Raw genomic sequence first — 24,962 nt, 5'->3', positions numbered from 1 at the left:
AATGGGACTAGCAGGTTGTTCTGACCCTAAAATGGAGTTTTCTTTGACCCATAATGGAGAAACATAGTGATTGATGCTGTTCTGGGCTGACTCCACAGGACACACATTAGCAACGCTCCCGAAGATCTGGGCTCTCTGCGAAACTCAGACACTGACGTGGAATTTCCCCTCTTCTACTGCTGCTGACATCATGCCAGTGCTTCTCTTTCTCTCTGTCCCTGTGTCTCTCTTTTTCTCTCTGCCTTGCTAGTCCTTATTTCCTATTCATTATCATTCATCTTACACTATCTCCGAGCCGCTCTCTCTCGCTTATGACTATATCTTAATTCCCCAAAATTTCCCCTAAGAACCACAACCACTTGTCTATTTGTCACTAACCACAGGACCATATTCCCCTAGTCCAATTAGGGGTGTGAGTGTAGAGGAAAGCTTTGCAGTTACCAGATGGTTTGCTCATTCAGTTCTACAAGTCATATTCTCAAGTGCCATTCTGCATATTTCATGATCAAATGTAAAACGGGAGCCCATTTTATGAGGAAATTCTCTTTTTCAAGTCCCTATTTCTTCATCTCAAGTGAAATCAGCTGTATGTTGTTACTTCTTGCGCCACATGTCTTGTACCTATAGATAAGAGGACGGTGTGACCGTTGCTCTAGAGGAGATCAATGAGGCCATGGAGCGGTATTTCAGTATGAGCAGAGAGCATGCAACAGGAACCGCCATACTGGGGTTGAGAAAAACTGTTTGCTGCTAATTCTGCTTTCGAAACCAGTGGGTGGTCACACAGATAAACGTTAACTGATAGAGAACAGGAAGAGGTGTGTGCGTGTGTGTCTGTGTGTGTGTAGTGTGGTTAAGAAAGTACCTCAGAGTAAAAAAAAAGAGTACAACTCAGTTTATAGGGAAGGTCAGAATATTTTAGAACTGACTCAAAGTTAGCATTGTGATCTTTATCTGTCTTATTAACCCTGTTTCCAACATGGTCAGGCAAGGTCAACCTCTCTCTCTCTCTCTCTCTATGTGTCTTTCAACCTATCAAATCCTCCTTCGCTCTCATCCTCTACCCCTCTCTTATTTTCTCTCCGTCTTCCCCGGCGAATGCAACTTTCTGCCCTCAGCCGGCCTATCGTCTCAGCGGTCTGCTATTTCCCAGCCTTCTGTAAATGACACTGGCTGGCTGATGTGAACTCTCACTCCACTGAGGAAATGTCCCAGAGCCTTTGTGTGCCAAGCTCTGACGGCCCATCTATCACTAAGGCCACAAATACACATTACACTCCCATTACAGACCATCACAGCAGCAACTGCAACAGTACACAGCCTTGCAGAAAGGCCCGCAGCACAGCGCTGCACAAAGGAGCTGCATTCAATGTCAGCCATTTCACAATAGTTTGTGTTGGAGGTTACAGAATGAGACAGCAGAATGGAGGCTGGAGGTAATTTCTACACTTAAAATGGCTGCTGGTTGTGTTACACATCTTCCTATTTAAGTGTAGAGTGAGGAGCACCCCAAGTCAAACAAGCTAGATATTATGTCTGATTGATGAACTAAAAGAGAACACTGGCAAAGTTAAATCTGCAGAACCAAAGAAACCCAGCCAACTATAGAATAGAGAAAAAAAGATGTTACATATTACTAAAATGTCAGTAACAGTGTGGGACGAATAGCAAAATGTGTGTAAATGTTGGCAAATACTCCTTTTCTACTATACACAAATTTGCAGTTGTATTTCCTTGCAGCATACTGTGTGGTTTTCTCTCTTAACTTTTTTTCCCACTTTGACGCAGTGAGGGGAAGCAGGTGCAATTCAAGCTGTCAGGTTTGAAATACGGAGAGAGGAAATAGCATACTGTATTGTCCCCATCTGACACCACTGTGTGAGTGTGCAGCATTAGAGCTCGAAGCTTATCTTGGAGATAAAATGAAAATGAATGGAAAACACCCTTTGCAAAGAGGCCTTTCACTCAAGCTTCCAGCAAAGTTTCTGTCTTAATGTAGCCTGCATATATACTGCTGAACATAAAAATAAAATAAACTATGAATGAAATATATTTTCCTAACCTTTCAAACACTCACACAAGCACTCACATAGCCTTCACCGCAAATTAGACAACCTTGTGTGAACAGCAAAATACTCCATATGTTGGCTTTTCTATGGCACAGAAACTTTCTTTCAGTATCACAAAACAAAAAATTTTTTTGAACAGTGTAAAATATCAGCAATTACATAAGGAAAACACTGAATAATAACATCTACTGCGTGAGTCAAAGTTATCTATTGAACAGTGATCCTAGAGACGCTGGACTTTACCTTACCTGTGTGTCTGTCTAGCGCTGACGTGCCACTGGGACAGACAAAGCTACTTCAACACAGGTCACGCTGACGCAATGCATTGTGGGACCAACAAACATCTTGATGTCTGTCTTCCTCTAGTCCTCTCTCTCTCTCATAATAGCGCCTTTTGCTTGGCAACGGCCATATCACAAATGCGGTCAGGTTTACAGCACACCATCACTGCGCAACACCATGTCGCCATGACAACCACTCCTAATCTCATTTGCATCTTCTGCTTGCATTATCTACTGATGCCAAATATGGTCACCCCTGTATTTTTCCCCGCCCCTTTTCTGCGTCCCCTTTTATAACTTCCTCTTTCCCTCCATTCTCACAACTGTGTGTGTGTGTGTGTGTATGCGTACTTTGTGTATGTGCACATGCCTGTGTGTTTGTATACTTGCAGTCTATGAGTGTGTGAAAAGAGGAAGTGCTCATGACATCTGCCCAGTTTGCAGCCTCAGAGATAAGCAGTGAAACAGCTCGGTAAAACAGGAAGCGGGGTGTTGTAGAGGCTGCTGTTTGGAGACTTAAAAAAGGAAGGGCACCGAGGTTATCACAACACCCCTGTCAGGTACAATGTCACAGGGTTTCACTTACCCCCCTAGTTCCTCCTCAGTAAGGCTGGTGTGGGCATGTGGCCTCCTCCTCCTCCGCCCCCAGGGCCGTGTCTGTCAAACTATCACTGGAAGGTTGAGACGGGCCCCTGGAGCCCACACACACAGCAACACTCAGCAGCACTCAGCACCTGTCGGCAGCTGCCAGTGCCGAGAAACAGACACGGTCAATCACACAGGACAGCGCAGCAAAAGGTAAAGAGCAGAAAAGAGTGGGAGTGGGAGCGAGAGAGACAGCAAGCATTATATCAGCAGAAAAAAATAATGTTCTGAGCAGGTTGTATGTTATGTGCAACACATAATGCGATGAATCAAAAGTTTAGTATTTAAAGGTGTTGCATTAAAAATCAATATTGTCAAATGAATTGTGAAACCTTGGTAGAATTATCGTAAACAAATGAGACCATGGTCGAGACACTTGGTAGCCTCTATCTCATGCCCATGTTAGCGCTAGTGTTTCTCAAAATTAAGACCATATTTCCCAGTAACCCTGTTGCAGAGGATGTTGCATATTTGCCAACCTTGAGAGTCCAGAAATATAGAGATTTTCCAAACCAAAGCGGGGGTCTGGTGGTCCACACCCAGATTCAGAAACCGTACTTCCTGCATTCTGGTGACTTTTTATGTATAAAATAACAATGTAAATATAGTACAAAGAAAAAAGGAAAGATGTTGGTTGCACTCAGACTAAGGTCAGTTGGAATGCAGGTGCAAAAATTTAATTATTAATAAGGAAAATAGGAAAATAATTCTGCACACTGCAAGTAAAAGGCTAGTGTGCAGAATTATTTTCCTATTTTTCTAATATATTATTAAAACATCATCTGCTTCTTTGCAGTATTCATAGTATTCTGTTACATCACCACATGGCCATCTTGGTAGGAAAATAACAGGTGATTGTAATAAATTAGCCGGTGATCTTAATCAAATGACAGCCACAGCCAATGAGCTGTGACATCATGGAAATACTATGAATACCTTCAGCTCCAACTACCTACCAATTTACTAACTACTGTATGTAACCATGGAGATGACATTTTTGGTGTTTTTGTGTTGCTATTTTGAACAAATATAGTAAAATGAGCAGATTTTGAAATTTGTGCCACAAATAAATATCCCATTGTGCCGTAAAGCAATATAGTGGATTTCCCGCAAAATCCGACCCAGTGGCACCCAATGTAAAATGCAGTGTAGAGGCCATAGAGGCTGTCAATCTTCTCAGCAATGGTCTCGTTGTTTAACATTAATGTCTCAAAATGAATGTGGTAATGATTTATTGATGTTAAAATGCTACACATAGCACCTTTAATGTGAAGGCTATTTCACTTTGCTTTTCCAGGCACTCCAGAGTATTATCAGGAGATTTGACCTCTCATATCAGGCTTTCTAAGCACATCATCTCTCCCTCTGACTCTAACTTACCCAGGCAGTGTCTGGAGTAGCTGTGAGCCGTTTTCAGAGGCTCTGAGCACCAGACGGCCTCCCCTCCTGTAGGCTGCAGGGCTGCTGGGGCTCGGGGGACTGGAAGTCAATGAAACCAGGCCTAATTTAGCCTCCCCTCCTCCACTAGCTGCCAGGAACCAGAGTGAGACTCCTTCCCTTTTTAGGGCTCCCTGGACACTGCGGTCTGCAAGTGGCACTACTGCATTCCAAGCTACACTAAGGAGAGAGAGAGAGGGAGAGAGAGAGAGAGAGAGAATGAAGGATCTATTTATTTAATATGCAGTTTATTTCATTTTATTTTACTTTATTTATATCTCATTTATGTTTGAATCTATGCTTTGAATCTGAGAGAGAAAGGGGAGAGGTGACAGTAAAAGTTGTGATATGCAAGCATCATTTGAATTATTATCTGTGCAGGTCTAAAAGTCTTAACCTAGCATTGTAAGAAGCACACTCACGTAAGCCCTCATTTCTTTAAATTACTCATGCACCAAGCTTATTTAACCTGTCAGGTGGGAAAGGTTTACAAAACCATACGGTACCATCATACCTTTACACCACTGATAAACACTTTGAACAGACACACAGACAGCCTGGTGTTGTGAGTCAGACACCGGCGTCCAGCGCCCACTGTCACAACAGCCTGCCATCATATCACACCACTAATTAGCTGTGAAGAGAAGACTAATCAGGAAGCCTATACTTACACTATCCACTCAGCCAGGCCCCGACACTCTGTCATGTAATGTTTAATAACCTTGCACTGAAACTAGAGGCTGCCTGCCCCGACGTGGGTCCTGTCTGCATTGTGATCAGGCTGCTTTTCATCTGAGAGTGAGAGAGAGAGAGAGAAAGAGAGAGAGAATGTTGACATTCACCATCCAACTTGAAAATGTACAGTATTTGAATTAATTTTTCATTTGGTATCTAGGTTTCACAGTAATATATTTTCTTCCCAAACTTGTTTGGTATTAATAAACTGAGACCTGAAAAAGACCCGGAATTGAATTATCACTTAAATGCATTTTGATCAATGCAAAGCAACCAAATCTGATTAAAACAGCACAATAAAACTCAATGTGCTGATGTATGTCCTCTTTGAAGACCAAGAATTGCACTGAAAAGTGAAATGAAAGTTATTTCAGTAGGGCAAGCTGGAAATGCCACTGTGCAAGCTTATGAAAATGATAGAGACGTCACTATTTATTAACCATGGCAGCCCATGTATTCAAAATAAATGGATTAGATGAGGATTACTCATTGTGCCTCTATTCCCTTCCTATCCCAGTGTTTTCTACTGGTGATGTGACTACACATGTATTATTTAAGACAGTGATCACATAAGCCATGGTATGAATACACAATAGGATTATCTATGGTGGAGTGTTAAAGTCTCATCTTCTGCCCCCCCACCTCCCACCCCCTTTGGGGAACTGACAAAACATGGCTGCCGTTTTACTGCGAGTGTATGGAATAAGCCTGATTCACACTCACATAATCCCATTAGTCCCATTCATGGTCCTGTCTGACCACTCTGCATAATGAGGAGAAAAAGACTACTAGGACAATATTTATAAGTAACTATTTTCATAAAGGGGAATTCCTTATGTCAGTGTAACATAGACAACAGTTTCAGGAACTCCCTGGATTTCGGTCAACCCCTTCAACAACTACTGGGATGGTCTATAAGATTTTTTATCCTGCTTCTTCCATATTAAAACACTAGAAATCCAGCCTTCTCACTTCACCTCTCTTCCCCATATTCACAGTGCAGTCTACTGATGTATCTGTAATAGTGAGAGGTGTTCCACTATCCATCATCATTTATAGGGGCAATAAGATCAGCGACTGTCATCAACCCAATCTGCAATGATATTAAAAAAAGAACTTGGTAGCTAGAGGCTATTGAAGTTAAAGTAACATCAATAACACATGAAATGTGTTGGAGCTGGACTGGTCCTACCGGTTCAGACTAAAGCTAACTGATCCAATGCCACAATAGTATTGTAATGGATTATACTGGTAGTGATTATAGACAACTGAACGACAAACCAGGAACTAGAGTGGGTCATTCTATGTCATGTTGTGTTGACTTAGCCCTGCATCAGCCAAACGAGCGCTCTGCTATAAGCATTATACCGTGATGGCAAGGGCTGAATGGTGGCTGTGCAGTACACACTATACATCAATTCCCTTGACATAACTTCATAATAGGCTAGGATTTGGATTCCATAGTTCTTATAGAGCTGCACTGATTCATTCATTGGAATTATTATATTGCGATTGTGATATTGCAATACAGTATACAGGCACAGATTTTCATTATTTTAGATTTTTCAGCAAACAAACATTTTTAAATGTTTTATATGTTGCTTACGATTTGCGATTTGAATACAATGAAAGTGTAATTTACAGTGTACTATTTATGCACCAGAAATTGAGCTTAGCACCACAATACCATGTTTGAGTCCATTTTGAGCACCAAAACTAAATAATTAAAATAATTATAATAAACAATTGCAACCTTGTGCAATTTGTTGTGATTTTCTTTTCTTTTCTTTTTTTGATTCATTGTGCAGCCCTAATGTGTTGCACTGCTTCCTCTACATTGGTTCCTTCAACAGAAAACAGCAAAACTATTTTAATCAACTTGCCTGAGTCAAAGTTTGACATCAACAGTTATCTAATGCCAAACTAAATCCATACTATGATTTCTCAGGTGAGCTCCTTTGCCACCAAACATGCTTTACATGAGCAACTCTCTTACCAGGGCTGAGGGTAAATAAGGAAAAGGGTCCAACCATCAAACACAGCTCTAGATCAAAAACATCTTCTATACACTAGGAGACCCTCCACTTAGTAACCTAGCAACCAGTGAACTCAACATTGCACCTATTGTAATTCTAAAACTAGCTAAGCTGAGCACCAGACATAATTATATCTCTCCTCAGCCAATCACATAAGGCCCTGGGCCATAAATAACAGACTGCTCCCCTACAGAGCTCCAGTCTGTGCCGAAAAGTCAACAAACACTTTCTCCAGTAGCGGCATTTGCTCACTATTGGATTCCTCTTGCTCAGAGGAAGACAAACAGAAGGGGAGAGAGACTGAGAAAGATATAGCGGACTAGAGAGAGAGAGAGCAAGAGAGAGAGACAGACAGAAAAAACAAATGTAGCCTATGATTACTGAGTCATAATGAAGGCTGTTAGATGGGACTGGCTATGAGCTATGTCATTAAAGACAGTTGAGTGGCTGGAAAGCCTTGCAGGTCTCTATTTGAAACACTGGCATGCTGGATAACAAGGACACACAGGGCAGGAGACAGAGAGCCCTCACAAATAGCTTCTTCAGCCTTTGATTTTCAAAAAGTGATTATAACATTTTGTAAATATTATACTAATGCTGCTGATCCAAATTGGTTCTTAATAGCAGCTGCCCTGTTGTAAATGGCCGGGGCTCCGTTTTCAAGCCTAATTACCTTGTGTGTGTTTTTGCCAGACAGCTACTCCAGAGCTCTGCAAAACAGCTCGGTCTCCGGGGCCTTATATTTAGATTTTACGACCAATATTGAATTCCGACCCCAGATATTTTCACCAGGGTGATTTAAGGTGTCACTTCGATGGGGCAACAAGTTATGACCGCAATTACAATCAGATCACATCACATGGCTGAAAGAGGGCTCTGGTACAGTTGTTCCCTCTGGGTGATAAGAGATAGGATTGGAGATGTGTCTCCATACAGGACATTACTAATGTGTTACGGAGTAACAGAACACACTTTTATGTCTTTTACTTAGGGGATTTGAGAATCCATCTAACCTCTTAGCTTCATATCATCTATAGCTCCTCCTGGTGACAAGTCACGGTGATAAAAAAGGCTATAGGTTATATGATGACCAAGCAATTTCTAAAAGATCAATGTCTATGCTTCCTTTTTAAACTCTCTTAAGGGCACTTTGGAAAACATTTAGATTTCATGGTACTTGATCACACCAACAGAGATGCCAACTACATCAAAATACCACCTCCGTAATAGGATCATCATGTTACATATTCCCTGAGATATGTAAACATGACTGATGGAAGCACCATGAGACATCCTTGGCACGTATCAGATAATAAAAACAGATGTGTCCTACATTTCTCCTGTCTTCCTGTGATATTCCTTTCATTTGGCGCCTCTCAAATGGGGATGCGACACTTTCTAGACTCCAATGTGACGTGTCCAGTGAGTCCTGTCCCTGTCCGTCTGATTTAAAGCTCATGGAGGTACATGTCTTGGCTAGGGTTAGACCGATATATCGATTTGCCAATATTTACTTTTTATTAAATATCGGATACTGGCCACCAGTCATGTCGTCTACTACTGATATGATGGAGGTTCCTCCCTGTCTATAAACAGTTTATACATGCAATGAATAGTTTGTACAATCTATTCATTTAATTTTTCAATACTGCTTTGTAATTTTCTTTTTATTTAAAGGCTTGTAATTCCCCCCACTCTTGAATAGACTGGGTGAGTCATCCTGCCTTAAGGCTAGCCCTAAAAGAATTTCATTATCCCGGGTTTTAATAGAGAGTTTTAGCATCCCATGGTCTCTATATGTTGTTTCAGAGGCTTTTTCACCCTGACAAGAATAAAATTTTGTCAAAAACACTTAACACTTGTCAGTTTTTGGATTTGCTTTGGCATGGAAATTGCCTAATTTAATTTGAAGATCCTTAAATATAGACACAAAATATTAGCTATTGACAGCTTCAATCCAAAAATATTAGTTTTGGCCTTGGGCGAACCCTGGCCTTGACTGTGATGTTGTAATTATTCTTGCCTTTTACACATAGGATGTTCTGTGACTTTGATGACATTACATTTGGTGAACTTAAAAATGAATTATTGACTGGTGACATTACCTTAAAAACAGGAATAGACAAATGCATCCCTCCCAACCTGAAGGACAAAAGTGGGCCTACAGCGGCGAGCAGCCTGTTTTGGGTGTTACTGATGCTGGAGGCAGAACAGACTGACCCTCTCTCAGCTCCCTGGACGTTTCCTTGAAGCTTGTTCTCGGCCTATTGGGATTCTGGTAGCCTACATTACCTGCTTCAAGGTCGGCACCAGTGGCAAATTAAATTACTGCTCCTGTTTTGTTGTGTTGGCGCCGGGTCAAAAGTAACTTGGCTAAAATGATGAGTGCGGGATTCTGAAGGGAGCAGCATTTGTCCTGACCCTCCGGTGTCATGTTTGCAAAGACAGTAGCGAGGATGAAAAGACCTCAAATCAAAAGCAGTGCATTAAATTCTGCTTCTGTAATCATTTGCGCGTAAAATCAATTACCTTTGCTTTCAAATGCACCGCTTTATGCTGCTGTCCTTTGGGTTTATCTTGCTGCTGGACGACGTCATGTGCCTGCATATGGAGTGAAGCCTCACGAGGCCGCTTCCCATGAAGCTCACGCTACACTGCCATCTGCTGGACAACTTGGGTATTAACGTTATATGTGGCAAATAAGTGTTTTGTTTTGTTTTGTTTTGTTCTGTTTTGTTTTGTTTTGTTTTGTTTTGTTTTGTTTTGTTTTGTTTTGTTTTGTTTTGTTTTGTTTTGTTTTGTTTTGTTTTGTTTTGTTTTGTTTGTCAATAAATGTCACTTGTTGTTGTTGTCGTTGTTGTTGATGATAATGATGAAGATGAATTTGTGTGCTGTGTGCCCAACCATAATAATATGACAATTAGTTCAACATCACAAATTGCAGCGAGAGTCTCACTTTGCACTATTCACTATGAGTTGTCACATCTAAGCGTCCCGTGCTAGCTCTCTCTACAGCAGGGAGAGGAGTTTATCTGTCAGTTGCTGAGGGGGTCGTTATCAGCAGGCAAACAGCTTACACACCACTCTGTGGAATGGGAGGAACTCAGAGTATGTAGTGCAGTGTTGAAACACGCCACTCACAAACAGGCGACTGCACTTGGCTGCTCAACTGTGTGCCATGGAGATCTGTTTACAATATCACCAAGCGAGTTATGGAACAATGAGCGCAACATGGAGGCAAAACAATGAGGAGTTCAGGGTGACACACAGCACACTATACCAGATATTGGATACAGGTGTGCTGTACCTCATCTGTACTGTTTGCCTGTGATATGTCATTTTCAGAGTTAGATGCACTCTAACTGATGGGCTTCATTTTCAAGGTGGCTGACCTATGGAGGCCCTTCTGATCTCCCACATAACACCGTTGACATACTATCCTGACCGCTCTAATAGGTGAGAACCTCTGAATCTTGTGGTGGAAGAGGATGTTGATGTTACCTGAGAGAGGGATGAAGGGCAATGTACAACATGTCTGAATATACTGTGTATGATGTGTTTGCAATGTTGTAACTTATTGTCTTTAATGTAGCCTATTATTGTCATTGTCTCATCAAGACAGGCAATAGTAAAAAGATTAGGCTACTTTTCATTCACAATGAATCTCAAGTACTACTTAAAGTACTACTTAAAAACAAAAACAAACAAAAAAAAATAAAAAAAGAATAATAATCACTAAACAAAATTTAACAAGAAAGGATAAGGTTCCTGAATAAGATGATGATGTTGAAAAACAGAACCTCCTAGTGACCTAAGGTTACAGCACTGATGATGTGTCCAGCTGCATCAGGGGTTGCATGGAAAAACCATATGAAACTAAAGTCTACCTGATTGAATTCAAAATAATGAAACTTAAAATGCTGGGTCCTATTTCACCCATAACTCACTTTATTTCTCTTCTTTCTGTCTTCTTTCTCCAGTCTCCATAGACTTAAATAGCCCCATCCATCTTCCTGTAGAAGATCGAGGACAGAACGTATCGTCTTCCCTTCAAGATTGTGCTCTTTTGTATTCATCTCTATATGCAACACAGTACTGCTAAACACCATGTCCTCTATTTGCCTGCCTCCTCTTAGTGAATCATCTTTTCTCATCCTTACAGTCTTTTATTACTCAGTATGCACTGATCTCCATCAGTGTTCATGTCACAGAAGCCATGCAAGAAAGCAAGAAAGTGTGAATCCCACTGTGACAAAACCGACTGGCAGAGTCCAGTAAGCAGTCATGGGGCTGGGACTGCAGAGTGGACACTAGAGAGCAGCAGATACAAGACAGCAGCACTGTGCACACACTTCCTACATCACATTCATTCTTACAAATATGTAATTATAAAGCAGCACACACAGAGGCATGCACACATGCACACACACACACACACACACACACGACAGACAGTCATCCATTACACTTATCTTCAGTGTTTTTTTTGTATAAACTAGGATTGCACTTAAAAATTAGACACACTGGAAAAAAGGCTTGCAGCCCGAAATATTTGTTATTTACTCCCCTGCTGCTGTTTTGCAATAAATGATTTAAAATTCATTTTTGAGTGCAATCCCCTAATTTTGTCATTGATGGTTGCTTGGTGGATCCAGCACCAAGCTAAAGTGCTGCACAATGACTTTGACATTTTTGAGTGAAAAAAAGTGATACGCTGGCTTTATAGGATTTTGTATGAAATGCTGCTGTCTGGAGGCCTGATCATGAGGATATCAGTGTGGGAATTGAGAAGGGCGTGTTTGACATCTGATCCGCTTGCAACAAAGAAGACAAGGTTGAGGAAGAAGAAGAAGAAGAAGAAGAAGAAGAAAGTGATGGTTTAGATAATAAAACACAAAAGCTAGTAACTTCTAACTCAATCTTTTTAGATTTTAGTTACACTCTCTTGGATAATTAGTGTGAGTTTTGAAGGCGAAGCAGCTCTCCCTATATCACCTTGCAATAGACTATGTTAGACCACAGGCTATAAGCCAACGCCTCACTGTCTGGATTGCCTATTGTTGCTTTACGTTGACAGAGTACATGAATATTTAACAGGAGGAGGGAAAGTGGTAGGCATCCGATCACGAAGAAGAAAATAACACTCTCCCCGTCACGTGACCCGACTGTCAATAGTCTGATGACAGCTAGATTGCTTCCTTTTGATTGGTTGTTTACTTTTTTTTGTTGTTGATACGATTCAATTCCCCGCTTTGGCCAACTGGCAGGCTTTGAAATCACCGTCGAATAAAAAAAAAGGAAATAGAAACTGTTGCATTCACAGACAGTCTGTGTGTGTTTACAGGTCAAATGGGGTCGTGTGGCAAGTGGGGTGCCAGTGAGACAGAGGCAGACGCAGTGGGAGTGTGTGCAGTCAGCACCATGGACAGCGAACAGAGGATCATCCAGGTGATCCGAGAGATGCGCTCGGAAATCAGAAAACTGGAGCTGGAGAACATGGGGCTGAGGAGGAGAGTTGGGGCTAATTTCCGAAAGAATGCAACAGTTCCCATCCTGGCGGCAGAATACAGAAGTAAGCTAATACCTTTTATGGCTGTTAAGTCTGGCAGCTGTTATGGCAGAAACATCACTAGAGTATTCCTGTAATATTCCTATTGGGATTTATCAATGGTGGCCTTATCATACTCAATGGTATTTGTTTTTAAATCCTCTATGGTATAATATTCCAATTATAGTTGTATATCATTCCTATATGGACTTAGTTTTGCTGTAACATTTGTATAGCCTACATAGATCCTTTTAAAAATTATAGTTCTTTTTCGGCAAGAGGTGAGACTGTCTCTTAATTCTGTTCTTTCTCTTTATTATTATTATCCAGAGAGCATCGTCATGACAGTGAGAAGATATTCAGTCTTCCAGCCTTTGGTCAGTCATCGGTGGAATCTGCAGCTGGCCACTGCAAAGAGTGAGAGGTGGCGCATACAGAGGATCTCTTCTGATAACGACACTGCGCTACTGGAGAGATGAAAATGAGCATGGTCAATCTGACATTGACAGTATGGCCTGCAACAGGAGTGGTCATGATCATTTATTTCTCTCTTAAAAAATATTCTAGCTTGGGTTGGTTTATTGGCCTTCAAGTCACCTACTTATTCTGCAAGCTCTGGGTATGGTTGTCTGATCAGGCTACATGTTTTGATAAATCTAGCTGGGCACTTGGGAAGTACTAACTCACCAAATAAAGTGTTTCTATCATTGGTCTATTGCCTACTGTCTTGTCAATCCATTTCAGGCCAATAATTAGTCAGTTATTCAGTCAGTTATTTTGTGAAAGCAATTATTAAAGCAATCTATTGGGAAACAACAAAAAAAAAAAAAACATTTTTCCTATGACTATTAGCCTACACAAATACCAAACCTTCTAAGTGATAGCGATAATCGCTAATTGGTGTAAGGATTATGATTATTATCAACCTGTAGAGTGCACCTGTCAGTCTCGTCACTTTCCCTCGCGAGAGTTCGGCGTTGCGCAGTGGAGTATCGCTGTCCGCCATCATTGCACACAAGCTAACGTTAGCCAAAAAGACTGAGAAGAGAGCGAGTGACAACAACACAACAGAGATACAGACGGACCTAATTCCCGAAGGGGAGGTCAAAGAGTTTCCATACGACTTCCCATTTGCTAGAGTAATTAGCAGCCGCCTTTCATGTAGTCTTTCAAGTTAACTTAGAAACGACAGTCGTTCTAACTAATCATGTCCAATCTCAAAGGCGGCACCAAGAAGGACACCAAGATGAGGATACGAGCCTTTCCTGTAAGTATTTACCGGCTATTTGAGCGCTGAGACGCTAACTCTGAGACGCGAGTACCGGGGATGACAGATCCTTATGCTAGCAAGTGCTAGCTAGCTAGCTGATCAAATCTGAGAGAAAAGCCCGTCAGTGTCAACTTATGTCATTAGCTAGCTAACTTTCCTGCACAAAATTAGCTAAGTTGTTCAACTGTTCAGTTAACGTTAGCTAGCTAGCTTTCTAGTTGGAAAATGTCATCGTCATCTAGCATTAGCTAATGTTAGCATTTGTAAGGAAACTTCGTTAATGGCAGGCTAGCAAATAGCAGCTAGGTAGCAGGCCTGTTAATGTTAGCTAACTTGACGTTAGCTAAGTTGCAGCCAGTCTGCAACTAACGTTAGCAAGCGTTATGGTAACGGCTATCTTTAGTTGGCTAACGTTAATGTTAGCATCCCATTCCATAACTTATTTAGCTAAAGCTAGCAAGCACGTCAGTGAAAGTAACGTTATTGATATTATGATGGTAAGAAATTGTGACTTAGATGTTAATGTTAGCACGTGAGCTAACGCAACTTCAGCCTAGACTACGTTAAACATGCCGAAACTAACTTGAATTATGCTTGTTTACGCTATGTTAACGAGACATTACGTTGGCGTTATTTTGATTGAACATTGCAAGCTTGCTTTGTCACCTTGCAGACTGACCTGCCAACCCAACTACCTGATCCCCCATTTGTCACAAAATATAACTTCACAGCCACAGAACACCGGTTTAAGTTAGTGCCTATGCGATCTGGCACTCAATGTATCTGCATGTGAATAGTCAGTTGAGTTTGTAAGGTGTGGGATATGCGGGCCTGTCTGCATAGCCACTGCAACATCCTGTCATTGCTGACAATTAGGACTGTTGGATTGAACCATAGACAAGTGCTTGTTTCTTCTGTTGGATACCCAGGTTTGTGAGTGGGTGGGTGAGTGAATGAATTAGTGAATGGGGGTTGCAATTCTTCACTCAAATGTTGAGCTTAAATGCTTGTACATGATCAGGATTTCTGTCCATTATTTACCCACTATTAATCGTCCGGTCTTGTAGTCACTGCCTTAAGACACTTAATATAGGAAACTCAAATTCAGGGCTGAATAAATTGACTTTCTTACCGTTCATAGTACTTCAAGTAGCCATCAAGACATTCCCATTCTGTGACTCTTGTGAAAGTATTACTTGAACAGCAATATACTGTAATACCATAGTTACTACTCCCTAGAGGTCTGTGTGTTTGTGGCAGTATAGAGGTCTTGCCTTCAGGTCAATTTCTGTTGATTAAAGAGTAGCCGTAGAAGAGTACACTGTGCTTTTGCTGAGATAGATGTTCAGAGAAGACTCACAAGCACCATGTTCTCTCAAGCACTCTCATTTTGGAGTTTTTCTCCCATTACATGATGCTTTCTTCCTCATTAAATGCTCATAAATTATGCTAATTATATGTTCATAGGCAGGGCAATAAAAACCATAACCAGTGTTTGTTGTAAGACAAGTTATGAATTATCATTATGGCATTTAGGCCTACATGCTATCCTTCATGTTCACATTTTCATTCTGTATTGTTCAAACATATATATAGATAGACTTGATCCTATGTGTTAATGTTTTTTTTGTGTTTGACTGTGTGTTTTCTGTCACTTCACACACATCTCTACCCCTACGTCTCAGAACAAGTACTATGCCTAAGTCATTTGGTTGTTATTTTGGCCTGACACAGCAATATTTTAACCAGCACTGCAATATCCTATTCCCTATGGAGTATTATATTTATTTAAATGTTTTAGCAACTGACATATGATTCACTGTCACACTCTCTGAAGTCATCACTGATGCGTACACAGGCCATGTCCCTTTCATTGTTATTGTCGGGTATAAGATGAGATACCCTGCCTGATGTGGCTGCAACCCAAAAAACTCTGGGCACTGTCAAATTGAGGGTTTGACACAATCCATAAACATGAGTAGCCACAGGGCCTTCAGGAACTGCTTCGGAGTCGTCTTCAGTCGGCCTTTAGAAACATTAAACAAGGGTGTAGCCTAAGTGAGTTCCATATGAGTGGAAGAGAAGGTTGCCAAAGTACGTAATGAGTTTAGTAACAACTTATGAGCAGGCATATGATGCATATGTGTCTTCCTCACCAGTAGTACTGGTTTAATAACTTGTATTCACAAATATTAGGCCTAAGACTCTGCTTGATGTCACTGTCTTCATCTAGCTATGCCAAGAGAAAACAAAGGGGAGTTAAAACTTTCTTCATCCTTCTGTCCCTCCTAGATGACGATGGATGAGAAGTATGTGAACAACATCTGGGACCTTCTAAAGAATGCCATCCAGGAGATTCAGAGGAAGAACAACAGTGGGCTGAGCTTTGAGGAGCTGTACAGGAACGCCTACACCATGGTGCTCCACAAGCATGGCGAGAAGCTCTACACAGGCCTGCGGGAGGTCGTCACCGAGCACCTCATCAACAAAGTAAAGAACTATATCCCTCACTCATGCGGCTCTACTGGCGAAAAATAATTACAAAACACTGAGTAGACCTGTCAAGCATAAATATAAACCAAAATTAGAGAATTCATTACCACTGGTGCTTTTTCTGTTAAGTTTCCCACCCAGCAGGCTACTGTCTCTGAGCAAATTTACCTATGATTTGTATACATTTCAATGTAAAACTGCTAACAGCGGAGGGACACAATTTTATACAGGCTGATACTATGAGAGGAATTAAATAGCCCAACCTCCCATCCCCTATGTGTTACTCTATCCTCAAAGAGGAGTTTGTCACAGTACTTCATGACAAACACTAACTCTTGATGAGATAGACACCATATACACACAACAAATGCCACTCAGCATAAACAAACAGAGGCAAAATCTTAGCTCGACTGAGAGGCGCTTGGTCACCTCTTCTCTTGTCAAATTGTTTCTCGGCCAGGTTAGGTGGATCTGTCTGAAGGATGTGGCACTCTAGTTTAGTGAGGAACAAGCCTAACAGCCCATATCCAGACAGCTACAAGAAGCAAGGGCTTATAAACCCCTTCTCTACCTAAAGTCATTTCCCATTTGTCCTACAGCCTAATTTTGATTAGAGTTGTTCCTCGGATAACTTAATACGACTTCAGTTGTGGATAGCCTGTCTGTCTCTCGTTTCAGGTACGGGAAGATGTCCTAAAATCTCTAAACAATAACTTTCTGCAAACACTAAATCAAGCCTGGAATGACCATCAGACTGCCATGGTTATGATCAGAGACATCCTCATGTACATGGTAGGTGGGCTGCTGTGCTATATTGTCATACTCATTTTGAATAGTTGCCTGGCAGTTACGGATTATGTACATAGCCCTTTCTCTGCCTGCAGTGACAGTGCCTTTTTATGTGTTGGTTGTGAGTGGGAAAAGACTGAAAGTTATAATTTTGGGCTCCATCACCTCTGCAAGTGGATTTTGGTGCTCTTTCCCTGTCATGAGTAATTTTGTGCTTTTGAAGAAATGGTCTTTTGTGTCCAACTTTTGTGGCCCACCCTCATCTAGCCTACATCCTATCCTGGACTTTGACTGTAAGACGCTGTTTTATTTGTGAGCCTAACAAAGAGCCTCTGTTACTTTATTTATTCATTTTGTTGGGCATCTGGCAAGACTAGTTGATTTGAGCCCTCCTGGGGTTCTTTTGTTTGCTACACTCTCTCCTCCTTCCACCTTGGTTTTCCCCTCCCTCCTTTACCCCTGGACAGTTGGCATTCGGTTGTTTAACTACTGCATAGTTTAGGCTCACCGCTTTTTTGCAATGAGTGCAGCCTGCTGTTGTTGTCTGTCGTTGTCTGCTGACGTCTGGTGGAGAGCGAGACATAAACACATCAAGTGCAACTAAGCTGTTGTCGCCAGATGTATTTACTTGGTTGTAAAGCAGCATTACCCCAAGACTATGGCATAAACTTTTGTTTTCAGGGAAGATTTCAGACACCTAGCATTCATTTATTCAGTAGCTCTCATGACCTTACAAACGCCTTTCAGTGGGGTTGTAATGTTCAAAAGATTTGCATGCATATTTACTCTTGAATAGACTTTTGCCTATTTTTATTCAGTGTCATAAAGCTCTGAACATGCATACATTTACATAACTGTAAATGAGGCAGATTTTGGCCATGGTACGTTTTTTCATACATATCTGATGTCATTTTTCATCCCACTCTCTTCCAGGACCGGGTCTATGTCCAGCAAAATAACGTGGAGAATGTGTACAACCTGGGCCTCATCATCTTCAGGGACCAAGTGGTGCGCTACGGCTGCATTCGAGACCACCTCCGACAGACCTTACTTGACATGATTGCACGTGAGAGGAAGGGGGAGGTTGTAGACAGGTAGGCACGAGTACTACTTCAGTGTTTGACAATAAGGATTGCCCGATTGCCCGGGCAGTAAGACGTTGACTTGGGCAGTTCAGTGTTTCCTCTGTTTTCATTTAGCACTTGTATGCCACTACAGCAAGGAAATTACCACCACTGCTACAGAAAATGGGAAATCAAAATTAACGTTGTAATTTAGGCTTACTATCATCTAAAACTAAAATAAGTGTAGTCCAAATATTGGTAATGATTTTATTATGATTAAAAAAACATTTTTAGTACTACATCCTCAAATTGAAACATAACTTAAACTCAAACTAAGACAGATATGGGACAGAACTAGAATTATCCTCCTAAGTAACACAGCTGCATACAATTACAGAGGCAACACTGCAGTTGATTGGTCAGTCAGTGCCTGAAAAAAAGTTTCTGGCCTTACTATTTCTCACCTAGTGATAAGCCTGTTATCTTTGCCATTGGCCCACTCTCCTCTCTGCTGTGCTTTTTGTGGCCAGTCAGACTGAACGCCACCTCAGAGTTGGTGTAGAGAGTTGTGTGGTGCGAACATGGTAGCAGGTACTTCAAATTACAAAGCAAAGAAGAAAATACTTTTTTTTTTTTTAGTCGTGGAAGCAAGATTCCTGAGTTGAAAGTGATGAGTCAATACCATACTGTTTGTACTGTCTGTCAGCAATTTCCAAGTAAAGCAGACTTGGCTGTCTCATTTTTAAAAGCACAGACAATTGCTGTGAGCACACATTCGATGCCCATGACAACAGCTGTCAGTACCAAGCCTGTATGTTGTCAAAGCAGCTAGCTGACAACCTCTCATCAGGTCCAATTTATGTATTGGTAAGACAGATGAATCAAGACTTAACAGCTTCATTAATGTCCTGTTTTGGTTTTTTTTCTATGTTACTGCTGGTTAGATACAGAAAAGCTATAAGTTAGTTATGATGGCTTATCAATGAATATGAATACTAATACTAAGAATAGTAAGTGCAACAAGGGCAAATTTATTATTTTAATTTTATGAAAAAGTGGCAATTTTCATTTTTGCCTACTGGGCCGGTGAAAATTAACAGGGGCAAGTAGAAGTCTGGCCTGCTGGCCTGAATGGACAAGTGAAAAACTTCTCAACATTGAACCCTGTATTTCTTCTCTGGATATATAATTGCTTTTATCCTCAACACAAAACAATTTCTGATCATTGCAGGGGGGCAATCAGAAACGCCTGCCAGATGCTGATGATTCTTGGCCTGGAAGGCAGGTCTGTATATGAGGAAGACTTTGAGGGCCCTTTCCTAGATATGTCTGCTGAATTCTTCCAGGTGAGTTGGCCATGATTATGTTGGGCTTCTAGGTGCTTTTGTGTTTTTGCAACCACTGAAGCCTTTTGTCCTAAAACAACCAACATGTCAAAATCCCCTTCCTCAGATGGAGAGCCAAAAGTTCCTAGCAGAGAACAGTGCCAGCGTCTACATAAAGAAGGTGGAAGCCAGGATCAATGAGGAGATTGAGAGAGTGATGCACTGCCTGGACAAGTCTACGGAGGAGCCAATCGTGAAGGTGGTGGAGAGGGAGCTCATCTCCAAACACATGAAGACCATCGTGGAGATGGAGAACTCTGGCCTGGTTCATATGCTCAAGAATGGCAAGACTGAAGGTAAAAGACCTCGGCATTGCCTCATTAATGTTATGGCATGCTCATTAAAATAAGTAGCATGCAATTTCAAGCAAGGGATTTGTCTCTTTTTTTCAGCCTTTTTGTAAGTCCTCTTCAGCCTATTTGTATGTTTTTTTCCCCATGTCTCCCTCTTAGACCTGGGCTGCATGTACAAGCTGTTTAGTCGTGTGCCAAATGGCCTGAAGACCATGTGTGAGTGTATGAGCTCTTACCTGAGGGAGCAGGGCAAGGCTCTGGTGTCTGAGGAGGGAGAGGGCAAGAACCCCGTTGACTACATCCAGGTATGCTTTTCCTCCAGTCCAAAAATCCAGCTTTACTTTTATTGCAGTTCATGTCTCAAAGGATACCTTGCAACTTGGAGAAGTCTGCTTAAAATTGTAACTGGAAATTTTTTTTATTGTTTTATTAAGTGACATACACTGATATCAGCTCTTTATTATTGCCACCTCACCACACAGGGCCTGCTAGACCTGAAGACACGATTTGACCGTTTCCTGCTTGAGTCCTTCAACAACGACAGGCTCTTCAAGCAAACCATTGCTGGAGACTTTGAGTATTTCCTCAACCTCAATTCTCGCTCACCAGAGTACCTGTCGCTCTTCATTGATGATAAGCTTAAGAAGGGAGTCAAAGGGGTATGTGGCTACTTTGAGAACATATAAAACAGCAGTTGGCCATGTGAGCAGATCTGTAATACTGCAGCTTGAAATGACTGCAGATTTAGAGTGGATTGATTTTATTGCAGTGTCATGCACTCCAGGTGTCCAGCTTACAAGATACTGTACATCCATACATAATGTTGACTTTTGTGTTGTATAACAAATGTATTCCTAGGTATTATATAAAGTACACTGCCATTTTGCCTGGCTTTACAGCTAGTACCACATTGAAGCCATTTTTGAAACATATCTCAATGCTTTCAGAATTATCTAACCAAAAGAAACTAGAAAAAATAGAAAGTCATTTTGCTATAAAGCATACTTCTCAGCTCACCATATATAGGATGATAAAGCGTAAGATTTATTTTATTTTCAAGTTCTCTCAAACTGCATAACAAATATTGTCTCCACATTTTCATACTCTGCAAGAAAAACATATTTGCAGGTGTTTATGCGACTGTACATTGCCTTATTCTTTGTCTCCCTGTCTTGTAATATGTCCAGTTGACAGAGCAGGAGGTGGAGTCGATCCTGGACAAGGCCATGGTGTTGTTCAGGTTCATGCAGGAGAAGGACGTGTTTGAAAGGTACTACAAACAGCATCTCGCCCGCAGGCTGCTCACCAACAAGAGTGTCTCTGATGACTCCGAGAAGAACATGATCTCTAAGCTCAAGGTAAAAGGATGAGAACGTTTTTGATCTAGGTGTGTGTCTTTTTACTGTTACATCATTCACTCTCCCTCTGTGCTCATGCTGCCCAGTGTCTGCCCATAAAACCTGTATAAACCCCTGTCAGCAGGTCCAACTCATTGTTCTCTGCCTCTCCTCTTTGCAGACAGAATGTGGCTGTCAGTTCACCTCTAAACTGGAAGGGATGTTCAGAGACATGAGCATCTCCAACACCACCATGGATGAGTTCAGGCAACACTTACAGTCCACAGGGGTAAGGCAGCCAAACATCCTACTCAGCAAAACAATCCTATGTCTTAACACGGCGCACATAGGAACTAGAGCTGAACAACTGATCGAAAATGAAAAATCAAAATCACAATATGAACATCTGCAATTTCCAAATCTGCAATCTGCAATTAATTGCTTAAGAGAGAGCTGGGGCGTCCAAAATGAATTTCTCAACAAGGTGTTTTAGTGCTGCGGGTAATCTTTGGTCCATGAATCAAATACATACTGAAAACATACTCAAGCTCAATAAATCCTACACACTGACATCTATTTTTTTTTTTAACAAAATCACTTTTCTTAAAACAATTTTAAAGTTCTAAAAAATGTAGAACAAGGAACTCGCCCAATTAGTGTGATGTCACTTTTAGTGTAAGCTGTACAAGTGGATGTCACAGAAAGAGACCTAGACCTGTTCTGTACGGATCATGTTGGGGTGGAGGTGTAATTACTGGTCAGTCAGGTTGTGTAGTGAATTTCTCATGGTGTGTTTTGAAGCTCATTCTTAAAAACCTGCATGTGCCTCTCTCTGTGTCTGTCCTTCTCAGGTGTCTCTAGGTGGTGTCGACCTCACAGTAAGAGTCCTCACTACAGGCTACTGGCCTACACAGTCGGCCACGCCCAAATGCACCATCCCACCCTCTCCCAGGCATGCCTTTGAGGTCTTCAGAAGGTAGGAGCTCAGAGTTGTCTGAAAAGTTTTACTACACATGGAGGCTCATGGCAGTTCCTTGTGCTAAGGAATTTGGTCCTGGCTACTTCTTTTTACAGGTTTTACCTGGCCAAACACAGTGGAAGACAGCTCACACTCCAGCACCACATGGGCTCAGCAGACCTTAATGCAACCTTCTATGGAGTTGTTAAAAAGGTAGAAGCAATGCTGTTATATCAGCAGCACTGAAATCCAGCTGATGGTTGTGACTCACTGTTTTTATTTATTGTAGACCACAAATAAGAAATATGATCTTATTATTCAGACTGAGATAGAGATATGACTTGTTTTTGCAGAGCAGCAAGACAATTCATGGGTTTAGTCTCTACTTTACTTTATCTTCCTTTCTACACTATCTGCAGGAGGATGGTTCGGAAGTGGGTGTAGGAGGAGCCCAGGTGACGGGCTCTAACACTCGTAAGCACATACTGCAGGTCTCCACCTTCCAGATGACCATCCTCATGCTCTTCAATAACAGAGAAAAGTCCACTTTCGAGGTAGGGACACCAATAAGCACCTATTCATCTGGCTTCCTCAATCCCATTCTCCCATTGAATTGTTTTGTCTACAGCTGTTATAATTCCTCTTTGCACTTAAGTTTGTTTTTGCTTAGTGTATGACTTCGGGCATCCTTTTAAGTGTGGAAACCACTTTAATGTGAACTCTATTATCTCCCATTCTCTTCCTGTCTATAGGAGATCCAGCAGGAGACAGACATCCCAGAGCGGGAGCTGGTGCGGGCGCTGCAGTCACTGGCCTGTGGGAAGCCCACACAGAGAGTTCTCACCAAGGAGCCCAAGTCCAAGGAGATTGAGAACGGCCACGTGTTTACAGTCAACGATCAGTTTACTTCCAAACTGCACAGAGTCAAAATACAGACAGGTATGTGTTAAGATAGTCACTATTTATATAAAACAGTGCCTTGAAATGTCGGTCTGCCTCATCTCGTTCAGTCACTGCATTGAACCTCATCTTGTCCCCATGTCTTATTTCCAGTTGCTGCTAAACAGGGGGAGTCGGACCCTGAAAGGAAAGAGACACGGCAGAAGGTGGACGATGACAGGAAGCATGAGATTGAGGCAGCCATCGTCCGAATCATGAAGTCCAGGAAGAAGATGCAGCACAACGTCCTGGTGGCAGAGGTAGGGAGCTCACACAATTACTGTGGCTGTTTGTCCTTAAAGAGTAACACTGCACCTAGTTGGAGCTTCTCTCTGTCTGCTGGGTGATTTTGAAAAATGCAAGAAAGTGGGCGTGAAGAGCGGGGGAGAAGAGGGGGGTTTGGGTTTGGGCTGCTTGGTGAGAAGAGGAATGGGGTTGAGTATCTCAAATATACCTTTATTCTTGGGGTGGTAACATTCTTTTACTAAATGACATGTCGTAGGAAAATTGTCGTTGTACATGGCTGCATTTCCAGCTGAACACTGGTTGCTCATTTTAACCACTGGAGGGCGAATTGAGCCAGGTTTAGTGAGATAAATACAGCACCAGCACATTTGTGTTCAAATGCTGACAATATGACCAGCATGTTGTATTTCATAACTACTACTTAAATACCAATTTAGCTTAGTTACTCTTTAATAAGCAGCAATTTTTATCCAATAATTTTCCATCTTCTTTTTTGATGCTGCATCATCCAAGTATTTTGATCATGACTCCTTGCTCTACAAAGAAGCATAATAATTTAGAGAGGAATCTTTGGGTTTTTATTGTCAAAGGTGTGCTTTCTTACATTTTGTGTCTTTCTTTCCTCAGGTGACTCAGCAGCTCCGGGCGCGTTTTCTTCCCAGCCCCGTGGTTATCAAGAAGCGTATAGAAGGACTAATAGAAAGAGAGTACTTGGCGAGGACGCCCGAGGATCGTAAAGTCTACACCTATGTTGCATAGAGAGAATATTGTGGATGTGAGGAGAAAGAGACTGGAGGGGGTCAATGGGATGTTTTTTTTTTTCCTTTGGACTGTTTCGCATGGACTGGAAGTTTCTTTTAAAGATAAATGCTGGGAACCTGACTCATCGTCCCTTACAAAAACCAATAAAACCGCATAGAAATGGGGGAAAAAATGTCAATGCAGAAAAACATCCATCAAATGTAGATGATTTTTAAATCAGGCCCACTCTTCCTTTTCCCTGTGAGTTTTAACATGGATGGATCCAGCTTCAAGCTTTTCACTGTTTTACCCTTGTAGAGATCAAACTTGCAAAGAATCCCTTGGGAAAAATGTGAATGCACCACATTATTTTTTTTTTGTTTTCAATACTGTATAAAAAATGAGAAAATTATTAAAAACAAAACAGCAAATGTGGATTGTTACAAAACGGAAATAAAAATATTGAGTATTGATGCTCTGTGGTTTTCCACCAATTATCTACTCTTAAGATGCTAGTCCATCAAACAACTGTAAGCTACAGAAATATTTTGTTTGTCTTCCACATCTGATGAAGTTTTTATGCATGATTTTCACATTATATCCATTTGACAAAGGCCATTTATTTATGTTCCATTCTGATTACCATGTGATGCATATCTCGGGTATCTTCTTACAGCTGTGTAATTGCTATATAGC

General features: G+C 41.4%; 2 protein-coding genes and 1 long non-coding RNA gene across 7 annotated transcripts in view; 2 read left to right on the top strand and 1 right to left on the bottom strand.

Moving 5' to 3' along the window:
* LOC139660607 (muscleblind-like protein 1) overlaps nucleotides 1–2,450 on the bottom strand; it is a 44,226-nt gene extending 41,776 nt beyond the window's left edge. The window contains exon 1 of one of the 2 annotated variants that reach the window (XM_071538781.1): nucleotides 2,318–2,450. The gene's annotated coding sequence lies outside the window, so the exon portion shown is untranslated. The remainder of the gene's footprint in view (nucleotides 1–2,317) is intronic. The other variant, XM_071538797.1, reaches the window with a different exon arrangement.
* Nucleotides 2,451–3,042: 592 nt separating this feature from the next.
* Nucleotides 3,043–13,464, top strand: LOC139660628 (uncharacterized). Of its 2 annotated transcripts, none has more exons than XR_011696563.1 (4): nucleotides 3,043–3,148; nucleotides 10,587–10,659; nucleotides 11,184–12,775; nucleotides 13,082–13,464. It is a non-coding gene; the product is annotated as an uncharacterized lncRNA (long non-coding RNA). The 2 variants fall into 2 exon arrangements; XR_011696562.1 differs by lacking the exon at nucleotides 3,043–3,148 and adding an exon at nucleotides 10,379–10,499.
* A 303-nt stretch (nucleotides 13,465–13,767) lies between these two features.
* On the top strand, nucleotides 13,768–24,739 carry LOC139660610 (cullin-3-like). Of its 3 annotated transcripts, none has more exons than XM_071538804.1 (16): nucleotides 13,768–14,018; nucleotides 16,314–16,511; nucleotides 17,193–17,306; nucleotides 18,237–18,397; nucleotides 19,599–19,713; nucleotides 19,820–20,048; nucleotides 20,205–20,350; nucleotides 20,528–20,704; nucleotides 21,233–21,403; nucleotides 21,564–21,671; nucleotides 22,234–22,358; nucleotides 22,457–22,553; nucleotides 22,760–22,894; nucleotides 23,093–23,279; nucleotides 23,394–23,539; nucleotides 24,153–24,739. In XM_071538804.1, exons 1-16 carry the CDS (start codon nucleotides 13,959–13,961, stop codon nucleotides 24,282–24,284), a joined length of 2,301 nt encoding a protein of 766 aa, XP_071394905.1. In that variant the 5' UTR covers nucleotides 13,768–13,958; the 3' UTR covers nucleotides 24,285–24,739. The 3 variants fall into 3 exon arrangements, with proteins under 3 accessions (XP_071394905.1, XP_071394904.1, XP_071394906.1); XM_071538803.1 differs by having other exon boundaries at nucleotides 22,757–22,894; XM_071538805.1 differs by lacking the exon at nucleotides 16,314–16,511.
* The last annotated feature ends 223 nt before the right edge of the window (nucleotides 24,740–24,962 follow it).

This window comes from Centroberyx affinis, unplaced genomic scaffold, assembly GCF_046629955.1.
Source record: "Centroberyx affinis isolate AG114_WGS23_722 - 3 ecotype Tasmania unplaced genomic scaffold, CSIRO-AGI_Caff_v1 ptg003351l_1, whole genome shotgun sequence".
NCBI classification, from domain to species: domain Eukaryota; kingdom Metazoa; phylum Chordata; class Actinopteri; order Beryciformes; family Berycidae; genus Centroberyx; species Centroberyx affinis.
The sequence above is the reverse complement of the archived record's forward strand: the minus strand, read 5'-3'. Positions and strand labels throughout refer to the sequence as shown.

What these genes read in the sequence shown, in the direction of transcription:
- LOC139660610 (XM_071538803.1), top strand. Translation starts at nt 13,959, where the DNA reads ATGTCCAATCTCAAAGGCGGCACCAAGAAGGACACCAAGATGAGGATA. An exon ending in AAGGGGGAGGTTGTAGACAG is followed by an intron (nt 18,398 to 19,598) that starts GTAGGCACGAGT and finishes TGATCATTGCAG; the next exon opens with GGGGGCAATCAGAAACGCCT. An exon ending in TTAAGAAGGGAGTCAAAGGG is followed by an intron (nt 20,705 to 21,232) that starts GTATGTGGCTAC and finishes TAATATGTCCAG; the next exon opens with TTGACAGAGCAGGAGGTGGA.